Here is a 12,207-nt window from a genome sequence, read left to right as displayed (position 1 = left end):
AGGGAAACATGATGATTAACTTCAGTGTGTTATCATGAATTGGATCCTAGATCAAGGGAAAAAAGGACATTAATGGAAAAACTGGGGAAATCCAGATAAAGTCTGTAGTTTTGACAAATCTTCCATGGTTATATAAGATGTTAACCTTAGAGAAAGCTGGGTGGAGTGTATATGAGGACTATCTGTACTGTTTTTGTAACTTTTCTGTAAATTTAAAATTACTCCCAAATAAAAAGTTTATTATAAAATAATTAATGGGAGAAATCACAGGAGAAAGGGTTAGGTAATTTGAAATTTAGGACCCAAATTAAAGGGCAATAATACTGAAAAAATATTTGCCACAGATGATGGATAAAGGGCTAATATTCTTAAGATAGAATACACTTTTAAAAATTAGTAAGGGGGCGCCTGGGTGGCTCATTCGGTTGAGCAGCTGCCTTCAGCTCAGGTCATGATCCCCGGGGTCCTGGGATCGAGCCCCGCATCGGGCTTCCTGCTCAGTGGGGGCCTGCTTCTCCCTCTCCCTCTGCCTGCTGCTCCCCCTGCCTGTGCTCTCTCTCTGTCAAATAAATAAAGAAAATCTTTAAAAAATAAAATAAGATAAAATAAAAGTAAGAACATACTAATACCTCATTGGAAAATAGTCCTTGATCACAACTCACAGAAGAAACATGCTGGTCAATAAATATGAAAGCCAGTTCAATCTCACTGGTAAAGAGTTGCCAATTAAAGCGGTATGTGTGGAGAATATTTTCACCCCTTACATGGAAAAGTGATGGTGTTCAATTCTGAAGAAGGTAAGTGGGAGAATTACAGATTTATATAGCCTTTCTGAAAAGCAGTTTGCCGATATGTGTGGGATTTTAAAATATGGATGTCATTTGTGATTGTGATCTCACACTTGCAAGATTTTTTTCCAAGGAAATAATCAGATATGTGTACAAATTTTTTTAATAGGAAGGTTCATCACAGGGTTGTTGATACCGAAAAACTCAAAACCTGGATATCCACCAGTGAGGGAATGATCTAAAGGTTTTGGCAAGGCTATAGAATAGAATGAAGTCATTAAGAATCATAATGTAACTAAATAAATGGTGAAAGCAGGGTACAGTTTGTGTATATCTTCTGATCCCAGACTGTGTTTATGTGTACAACTATGTTTCTTGAAAGGGTTGCAGGGAAATATCCCATCATTTACCAAGCAGTTGCTTGTCTTTGGGTAGTAAGGAAAGGATGATTTTTATTTCCTTTATACATTTTCAAGCTGCCTATCCTAAGTATGTATTACTTTTGTAATCTGGGGGAAAATTATCATTGCAGACAATGTGGTTAATGAGTTTCTTTCATCTTTCATACTGATTTAATTAAGAAAATGCTATATTTCCATTTTGTTCTTTAAAAAATTGTTTTTCCTCTCTCTGCTAGGAAGCTCCTCAGGGTGCTCGCATTGCCGAGTGAGAACTGGGGAGCTCTGGTTGAAGAATGGTGTTGTCATCCTGACCCCTTTGCTAATAAGCCACTTCATCCACAAGAGAATGACTGTTTTATTGGAGACTCTTTCTTCTTGGTGAATTTAAGAAGTGATTTATGGCAGCCAAGACCTGAATCAGCCCCAGTGGAGACACACTGTCCTTCTTCTGAGAACCATTTTAAATTGGTAAAATATCTTTTCAAAATAAATGCTAATTTGGAGGTTGGCTTAGAAACTGGTTTCTCCTATCTTTCTCCTGCCTTTTCTTAATTAAAGCATGCTACACAGACTGTTCCAGGGACCAAACTCCGTGGTTTTCAGTTGCCTCTATTCACCAGCTCTGCCCTGTTGATAGAGGAGAGCATATGGCCTTAGACCAGAACAGCTTTTAAGGGGCTGGAGGAAGAAGGGAAAGAGGACATTTTCATGCATAGAATTGGGAATGTTGCCATTTTACAAACCAAAATGCCCTACTTTCTTGTTTTTAGGACAACATACCATAATCTATATAGTCTGATTTAAATTAAAAGTGTTCTTTTATTCCAAGATACGTACTATACAGTTAGGCCTAGGTATTTCCGTGTCTGCCCACAGTTAAGACTTCTGCTGATGTCATAAGAGCAGATGCCATCAAGGAAAAAGAGAAAGTGGAGGAGTCCAAATGTGGAAATGGGGCTTGTGCGGCCGACTCCAAGTTGGTGGTTGACAGTGTGTGGTCAGGTGGCTCTCGCTAGAGAAGCTGCTTTAGGGCGAAAGCAGTTTCCTTTCACTGCAGAGAACAAGTGGTTTACCTTACTTTAAAAGAAAATCAATGGCATTGACTTGGCCCTTGGAGAAATCATTCTCCTGTTGGCAAGTCAATCCAGATGTGATTTAAGAAGTAAAGAAAATCATTGCCAGAGAATCTTCATTTTAACTTCTGATTATCAGTAGGAATAAAAGCATCGTATGTTAAGTTTCATTTAAAATTCATTTAATTTTTGTAAGGAAAACTGAACCACTTCAGGAAATGTGCAAGTTGGGCAGCTCTCAGGTTGTAAGTTAGTTTATAGCACTGTTTTATATTTTGAGGGCATATTAAGGAAGTTCATCAAAAATTAAAGTTATCAGAATTATTTAAGTGCCTTAACTGTCACCATAAACACCCATCCCTTTACCTAAATATGGTTCGCTTAAAATTATAATACTTAATCCTTGTGTAGTTTTCAAAAATAAATGATAAGAAGTTAATATAAATCTGTTATGTTTAAAATGGTTATATTAAAATCATATTTTAATCTAAATGTATATACTAATACTTTACTGTGCTATGTATTTTAACTTTCATTCTTGTGATTAAGCTGTAAATTTTTAAAATATTTGCAAGGTGTGAGTAGAAGAGGAGAGGAGAAAGATTAAATGAGAGAAACCATGAATTTCCCTTTTTAGGTAAACTCTGCACTCTGTATGGAAATATATTCTTCACATTTACATCTTTATCAGTTATATGATGCCATTTACAAGAATTTCTCTCAATTGTGAACAATCATCATATGCGTTAAAGGAAGACCCTTTATACTCAGACATGACGGTGTTTAGTATCAAGGAGACTGTGGGAAACTTCTGCCATGACAAGCTGCTTTGACGAGATTGTTTCCAAGTTAGCCTAGATGGAAGTTCTCTTTAATTGCATATTGCAGCCGTTGCAAGAGTATGCCTGTGACCAAAATAGTAACATATATTTGGAGGGACTGCTTAAACAGTGCTCTCAAGGCTCCTGTGGGAACAAGGCTGCTCTGTGCTATTGAAAACCTATTTCTCATATCACCAAGTCTGGCCATCTAGCAGGGTTTTGAAATGTCACATGGTGACACAGCATCCTAATGGTATCTCTTGGGAAACATTTTTTTGGCGAGACAATATCAAGGGTCCTTAGAAATTGAAGCAACACAAAAGGAAATAAAAACGAGGACAGGAGGCTAATCCACATCTCTGAGCAGTGGTGCCGTCTCTCAGATATATTGATTTAATTAGTCCACAACAAGGTCTTTCTTTGATGTTTGCTCTGTCGAGTTCCCACACTGTTAGGCTGCTTCATCGCACAATTTGCTTTATTATGTCCTTTAAGCATCGGTCGAGAGAAATGCATTATGAAACAGAGTTTCTCTTTAAACAAAACTTAGAGTGCTGTAATATTTTAATTAAAAAGACCCGATTTAAAAAATAGCATACACAAAATCCAGCACTTCTTTCCCTCAATGTCCCTTTTGAGTGTACTGGATGTTATTTGTGCCTGTTAATGTGGGGGTCTATACCGCTTGTCTTCAAAAGATACCTCCTCAAGATTTCCTTACTTCTTGCATTTACTTATTGTTTCATGCTATTTTTTGTGTCTACCAGCATCCTATAATAGGTTGATAAAGATGGCACCTCACCCTTTTATAAGATTCATAATAGTATTCTAGACTTAGAAAGCATGGTCACACTGTAACTTCACCCTATCTTTTAAGGAACAGACGAAATTGAACTTCGATTATATCACAGCTGGCAAGTGTGACTAGCAGCTTTACTTTTTTTTTCTTTGCTGGGGCACTTGGCAATAATTTATTGATTTTAGTCATTTGTTTTGTTAAATCCATACGGCTGTTTTTTTTCTTAGAATACAATGTGTTGAACTTTGTAAACATTAAGAAATGTAAAAAGGAAAGAACCGTGAACTTCAGTATACCAATCATTTTGATTCATAAAGGAGGCTTCATCTGTCCCTTTAATTTCCTCCCCTGCCCCCCCGCTGGAGTGCTTTAAAGCAAATCCCAGACATTATGTCATTTCATCCCATATGGATTTTTCTTTTTTAAATAGCCAAAGTGTCATTTCATATTTGACAAAATGAACAACTATTATTTGATGATAAAATACAGGCCATTTACAGATCTTACCAGTTATATTAAAGGTACCTTCTACTGTCTGTTTGAATCAAAATACACACATTTGGTTGTTTGAGATAATTTGCTTTTTATTGATCACATTTTAAAATCCTGATTACCAGTGTCTTGAAAAGGTAAACTCCTTTTTTTTAAACCAACAAATACCACTTTTCCTGCTTTATTGAAAGACAAGGCAAAATGTGCTGTAAGAGCAATTATAAATGAAATATGTAACAGAGCACCTGATGAAAAATTTTCTGCTCTGAGTAGAAAAATTTCTTCTTCTCAAGCATTTCTACTCCAATACCCTGTATTAGTTTTTAGTAAAGCCTTTAGTTTTTCGTAAGATTTAATGAGGATGGTTTGATTTAACTTGTACAAAATAGGTCCTTTAAAAAGTGTCTTTAATACCAATTTGGAGCCATACAGATAGATTTTATTGTAAGAAAGCATGAAACTGCCCAAATGTCAAACTTTACATTTGAACATACTTGCTTTCTGAGCTGTCTTCTTCCTGTATCCTTACCTACACCTGAACAGATTGGCACCTGCCTTAGTTTCTATGCCTTAGTTTCTATGACTTGTTTTGACCTCTAATTAAAGTAAGACATACATATTTTTTAAAAGATTTCATTTATTTATTTGAGAGAGAGAACACAAGTGGAGGGGTAGAGGGAGAGGGAGAACAGACTCCCCACCGAGCAGGGAGCCCAATGTGGGGCTTCATCCCACGACCCTGAGGTCATGACTTGAGCCAAAGGGAGATGCTTAACCAACTGAGCCACCCAGGCGCCCCAGAAATACGTTTTTTATATCAAGATCTGATAACACATATACACACACACAAACATGTCAAGTAAAAGTTTCTTGAAGCAGTACTTACACTGTGTTTGAAGTACTGTGATATTTCTGTTCCATTTCATCTTTTAATTTTTATTATATATAAGAAAGAGAGCTAGCATGGGGGGGAGGGGCATAGGGTGAGGGAGAGAATGAATCTTGAGCAGGTTCCATGCCCAGACCCTGACATGGGGCTCTATTTCACGACCCTGAGATCATGACCTGAGCTGAAATCAAGAGTCAGATGCTTAACTGACTGAGCCACCCAGGTGCCCCTCTGTTTCATCTCTTTTTTAAAAAAAATGCAGGCCATAACCCATTGAACTGATTCTATGAATTAGTTCGGAAAACACTTGACATAGTGCTTAGAGGCACAAGTTTTATTTATTTATTTTTAAAATTTTTTAAAAATTTAAATGCAATTAATTAGCATATGTATTATTAGTTTCAGAGGTAGAGTTCAGTGATTCCTCAATATAATACCCAGTGCACATTATATCATGTGCCCTCTTTAATGTCCATCACCCAGTTACCCATCCTCATCTGTAAAAGGGAGTTAATAGTAGTGCTTAATTCATAGCGTTATTAGTGCATTAAAGCACCCACCTCCCCTCCAGCAGCCCTCAGTTTGTTTCCTATGGTTAAGAGTCTCTTATGGTTTGTCCCCCTCTCTGATTTCGTCTTGTTTTATTTTTTCCTCTCTTCCCGTATTGTCCTCTGTTTTGTTTCTTAAATTCCACATGAGTGAGATCATATGATTATCTTTCTCTAATTGACTTATTTTGCTTAGCATAATACCCTCTAGTTCCATCCACGTCATTGTAAATGGCAAGATTTAATTTTTTTTTTTGATGGCTGAGTTGTATTCCATTGTCTGTATATACCACATTATTGTTATCTGTTGATGGACGTCTGGGCTCTTTCCATAGTTTGGCTATTGTGGACATAGAAGCACAAGTTTTAGCATCGAAAGGATCTAGATTCAAATATCAGTTCTATCAATTACTAGCAGCGCATCCATGGAACTCAGTTTAAATATGACTTTTATGTAGTTTTTCAGGAAATAGTGATTAATGCTAAGGAAAATGTAATTGGACTCAGACTTACCTTAATCAGTTAAGATTCCTTAGGTCAATACATACGTTATCCCCCATCAGAAAGGCACTCACTCCTTACTTAGACCAGCACTCTATTCTGTGGTTTCCAAGAAGAGATGACCTCAGGTGGCCAGAGTTTCAGAAATTCCTTCTCCCTGCCCACTTTTATACGACTTCTGCCATGCTGCAGTGTATCTGTGTGAGAGGAATGTTGAAGGGATTTAACAAAGATATTGCTATGGATGTGACAAAAACATTTTTTTTTTGGTAGATTCTTAATACACAGTGGCTGCCCAGTAAAAGGCAAAAAATTGGTCCCTTTGTGGGAAGGGATAGGTTTTCAGCCTATCTTGAATGGAGTGTGCCAGAAGTTTCTTTTGTTTATGTAACATCCACTTCGTAGTTACCATGTGCCCAGGACACACTCCTTTTTAAATCCTAGTAACGCTATGAGTTAAGCACTACTATTAACTCCCTTTTACAGATGAGGAAAGCAAATTAGGTTAATTAACTTGCTCAAGGTCATGTGTGTAGTAAATAACAGCACTGGGATTGAAACTCAGGAAGTCTGGCCCAGACTCAGGGCTCTTAACCGCCATGCTATGCTTATAATGTAACCTCTTCTAAAAAACTACAAATCAGTAAGTTTTTTTTTAAAGTTGAGGTATAACTGACATATAGTGTTATACTACTTTTAGGTAAATAATGAATCAATATTTGTATGTATTACAAAATATTCACCATAATAAGTCTAGTTGACATTCATTACCATATATAACTAAAAAAATTTTTTTTTGTGATGAGAACTTTTAAGATCTACTCTTAGCAACTTTAAATATATAATACAGTATTATTAACTGTCGTTGCTATTCTGTACATTACGTCCCCATAACTTCCAGTTCTATACTGGATATTTGTTCCTTTTGACCCCCTTCACCCATTTTTACCACTCCAGCCCCTTCCTCTGGTAACCACCAATCTGTTCGCTGAATGTAAAAGAAATTTTTTTTTGTTTGCTTAATGATTAGATGGGTGCGAGCCATTAAATCTGTATCCCAAATGATTAATTTGGATTTTTGAATTTAAGAATGCTTCAGAATTTGTCTCAGAACACTTTCCAGTTTTTCCAGTTACAATGAGTATCTTAAGTAGAAAAATAGAATTAGATGAATGGGTTAAATATTTTTGACTTCTGATGAGTGGTTATGAATTATAGATTACTCTTACATAAGTTACACTGGACTGAGAGTCAAAATAATGGCTCCAGTTTTTGATTCTCCTGTTTTCTAGACACATGAATTGGGACGAGTCACCTACTCTCCCTGCCTTTGTTGGCCATCATCTGCCTATCCTAAATAGTAATGGATGTTTGGAAGTTCTATTTAGAAATGTAAGGTGCTTCCTGTTCAAATTATTTACAACAGTTAGATTATCAAGAAAGTGGCTAGGTTTGGAAAAATCAGTCTGTTCATTATTCTGTCTTTAGATTTGAAAAAAAAAATGATCTCTGTGCATGTGAATTATGCATACAAGCTAAATGTGTTCCCAGTATTTAGTAGAGGGCAAAATAAAATGTAAAGTTCAATGTATACTCTAGAGACTATGTTAAAATTATATATTCCTTTTAAGAAAAGCTGAATGACATTTAAATGACATTTTTCTGTTCTACAGAAACCAAAGGCAAATACCAAAGTAATTTGTAAGCGTTGCAAGGTGATGTTGGGAGAGACCATGTCATCAGGTAAGAATTTCATAATAAAAAAAGCCAAAATGATTGCCTTCTTGTTAAAAAAGAGTAGAAGGAGATTTTATAGGAAATCTGTATGGAAGATAGATAACTAATATATGTTGTAGAGTTGATTATTTTAAAAATAGAAATCAGCTAACATATCATCCAATATGCCAAGTAGTTTGTGTATTTTGACCTTTATAAGTACATAGTATTGAGTTTTAAGCATTAAGAAGCTGGGTCATTTTCAATATTTTATATCCTCTCTGTGGATATAAAGCAATAGTATAAAGTTTGTTCTTGGGTTTGTCCTAAAGGATAGAGGAGCTTTTTTCTCAGGACAACCCCTCAATCAGAATTGTTGGTTGCTAGAGACGATGAAGAAGTTTTCTTGGCTGCCCTCTGCCTCAGGTGTATTTTAGGGCTGGGGGTTGAAATGGAAGAAACAGATTTTGAGTTCTGTACTCTGTTCCTTGTTCTTTTCCCAACAGCGTTCATTATATTTATGTAAAGTCTATGTTATACCACTTTCAAATATAATAAAATCCTGATAATTAAATTGCATCGTTATTTAAAGATATGGTTTACAAATGTCTGGAGAGCTACAACATGCTACATTAGCTTTGTCAGTGACAACGAATAATTGTTTTTCATATAATTAACTAGAAGATGTGATTTAAGTGCAGCTAGTTTACTAAAGAGAAGGCAGATGGTGGCCTTTTTTGTTTGTATTTTAAAATTATCAGAATCTTGTAAGTAGTTACTTGCTCAGAGTGAATAGAAAAGGAAGAAGGAGTAGGGGTAAAGAATGCCACCCTCAATGTCATTTTGGAGAATGAAAGCAAGCTCTTTAAGCAACAACTCAGAAAATTTTAAGGCTTCCAGTCAAATTAGGTGAATTGATTTTTTTTATTTGTCCCCCTGAAGCCCAGTTAAAATGTCAGTTAAGGAATAAAAAAGATGTACATCTACGGAGACAAAGAAAAATGGAGAGGAAATGACAGTGAGATAAACAAGAGGTATAAGCAGACTCTTGGACGCTGTAAAGCTGAGAGCTGTGGGAACACCCTTGGCAGTATGGAGGAAGTTGCAGCCTCGGTGTCCGTAGATCATCTGAGTGAGGAGTGAGCCAGTACTCGCTGTAGAGTGTCAGAGCTGGTCTGATCAGAATTTGGAGGCAGCAGGTAACAGGGAAAGCAGTCTGAGACAAGGGGCTGGAGGAAGGATGATTAATTCAAAATTTTTACATGGAGCTGTAAGACTCATAAGATTCCTCCTCTATTTACAACTTGTTTATACTCTCAAGGCAGGACTTTAGACGCCTCTTTCTTGGAAAATGGAAGAATACCAACCACAGAAGAGATGTGCAGACACTGATTCATAAGGGTCCTTCAACAGTAAAATGAGCTTAAAGTCAGCCATCCTACAGTCAACAAGCCTTGTACTTACACCTGAGAGTTTCCTGTCAGCATTTTATTACCTTACACTTTAAATATGAATGGATTGGCGAGAATAAAAAAATATTTGAGCAAACCTCAACTATAAAAGAGACCGAAGTAGATAAATGATGAAGTAAACATAATAAAGGCACTGAGAAGAAACGAAGTATGTATAAAACAGAAGAAAATCTTTAACAAAAATAATGTTCTTAGAGAAATGGAATAATATTGCCTTCATAATTCAGAGAATATAGAATTAAAGATGTGGTTGCTTAAAAAACCTAATCAAAGGACTATAAAGTAAATTAAAGAACTGTCTTATCTAATAAATCAAACCAAAATTCAGAGATTGAAAATTGGAGAGGAATTATAGAAAAAAAAATCATCATGTTATTTTCCTGAGGACAGAGATAGTGTCTATCTCATTTATCACTGTAACCTCAGCACTAAATATCTGGCATATAGTGGGTACCCCGTAAATATTTGTTGAATGAATGAATGAATGAATGGAAACTTTTAGGATAGTCAATATCTAGCTAATAGTAATTCTAGACAGAAAGAATAGAGACAACAGAGTTTAGGAAATTATCAAAGAACAAAAATACTGAAAACACATTACAAGGCTATTTTCTAGAGCTGGGGCTTTGGTTTCTCAACTGAAAGGGCCCACTACATGTCCAGTATGACTAATGGGATGGCAGGGAAGCTACTCAAAGATGTATCATTGAGTAATTTCCAAACACCATGGAAGAAGTTTCCGGAGGAAAAAAAGCAAGTAGTATACAAAAGATTAGGAATTAGAATGACATTGAACTCTTAATAGCATTGAAATCTAGAAGACAGTGAAGTAATGTCTTCATAATTTAGAAGGAAAAAGATTTTTGACCCATAATTCTATCACAAACTATTAATCAAGTATGAAGATAACACATACAGTTTTGGAAATACAGTGTCTCAAAACACAGACCTCAAATATATAGTTTCTTCAGGAATATACCATAGGATATACCTCGCCAAACCTAAGAATTTAACCTTTAGAGAAAAGACATGAGATTTGGGAAACAGATTATCTAACACAGATAAGGGAGTCCCAGGGTGAGGGACACACAGGCAGGCCCAGGGAATAACAGCCTAGATTGAAGCAAAGGAGAGAAGATTGCAATAAACATTTTTTCTATTACAAAATGAACTGATACATTCTTTCATTTTTTTGACCATATGTAACAATCTTGAGATAAGCCATTTTGTCATATGGAAGAATTAGCTTAAAGGTGCTGGGAAAACTAAACACATGAAAAAGAAAGCAGTTATGCACTGCAAGAAAACAGAAGGCTGAACAAGAAAGGAAACATTTCCATGGTATCATTATAGTCATAATAATGTAAGGTTCAAGGTAGGCAAAGAGAAACTAGAAATTTAAGAGGGAGATTTTGGAAGCAGGAGGCAGGGGATGGGCTGAGATGATAACTTCTTCACATAGCTCTGGCTGACTGTTAAATGCACACAGTAGATACCAGAGAGTCCAATAAGAATTAAAAGCTTGAGGAGACCTGTACATTTCCCATGCGTTTGATTTCATTTCTGAATCCACATACAATTGGGCAGCAGAAGGTGGGAGTCTGAATGGCTTAAGGTAGTTGAGCAAAAGCTGTCCCCAGATTTGTTGACAGCTAGCCGATGCAGGTATAGTGAATACTCTCTAGGGAGCCAGCGTAAGCAAAATAAAACTGAGCAGAAACATTAGTGGCTACACAGTGTGAGAAGACATATGTCATAGTTTGAGTCCAGGCTAGTTAATTGACTATTATAAGCCAACAACCCTTAAAAGAACAAAACAAAATCCAGAATAGCAACATTATATTATATACAATGTCCTATTCCATTTAGAAATTATTAGACCTGCAGAGAAACAGAAAAGAGTGATTGATACTCAAAAACAGGACTCAATAAACAGGTGCTGAATAAGCGCAAATATCAGATTGAGTAGACAACAATGTTAAAGTGGCTATTATAAATATGGCTAAGAATTGAAAGGGGGAAAAAACTCTTGAGTGAACTAATAGCAAATCTCAACAAATTGGAAACTTCAAAGAAAGAACCATTGGTAATTACAGAGCTGAAAAGTACAGTAACTAAAAAATTCACTAGGTCAGCTAAACTACATACTTGAGATGACAGAAGAAAAAATAATCACTGAACTTGAAGGTATATTAATAGAAATTACCAATGCAAAGAACAGAGAGAAAAAAGTCAGGATCAAAATGGACAGGACCTCAGAGATTTGTGGGACAATATAAAATGTTTCAGTTAATGTGTAAATGGAATCTCAGAGGTAAGAAGAAAAAGAATAACTCAGGAAAAAATACTGGTAGAAAACAATGGCTGAAATCTTGGCAAATTTGCTGAAAAATACTAACTTTTAGATCCAAGATTGCAGTGAAAAGTAGGATAAACACACAGAACACTTCACCCAGGCATATTGTAGTCAAACTGATAAACGCCAAAGATGAAGAGAGAATCTTGAAAGTACAAGAGAAAAGTGAAACATCCCATACAGGGACTTGATAATACAATTAAGGCTGACTTTTTGCAGAAATAGTGAAGACACTAAAATGAGATAGTCAAGATGCTAGGGGGGAAATTAAAAAAAACAAAACAAAACCCTGTCAGCTAATAATTCTATATCCAGCAAAACTGTCCATAAAAAAAAAAATGAAGGCAAAAT

The 12,207-nt window shown here is 35.9% G+C and overlaps 1 protein-coding gene across 7 annotated transcripts in view; it reads left to right on the top strand.

Annotated features, from left to right (window-relative positions):
- Window positions 1-12,207, top strand: part of UBE3D (ubiquitin protein ligase E3D) — a 367,577-nt gene that overhangs the window by 22,683 nt on the left and 332,687 nt on the right. For all 7 annotated transcript variants that reach the window (XR_008956211.1, XM_048219692.2, XM_057303955.1 and 4 more), the window contains exons 4-5: window positions 1,426-1,657; window positions 7,986-8,055. Coding sequence is in view for 6 of the 7 variants with exons in the window: in XM_048219692.2 (XP_048075649.1) it covers window positions 1,426-1,657; window positions 7,986-8,055 (302 nt within the window). In the remaining variant the exon portion in view is untranslated. The remainder of the gene's footprint in view (window positions 1-1,425; window positions 1,658-7,985; window positions 8,056-12,207) is intronic.

This window comes from Ursus arctos, unplaced genomic scaffold, assembly GCF_023065955.2.
Source record: "Ursus arctos isolate Adak ecotype North America unplaced genomic scaffold, UrsArc2.0 scaffold_29, whole genome shotgun sequence".
Lineage (NCBI taxonomy): Eukaryota > Metazoa > Chordata > Mammalia > Carnivora > Ursidae > Ursus > Ursus arctos.
The sequence above is the reverse complement of the archived record's forward strand: the minus strand, read 5'-3'. Positions and strand labels throughout refer to the sequence as shown.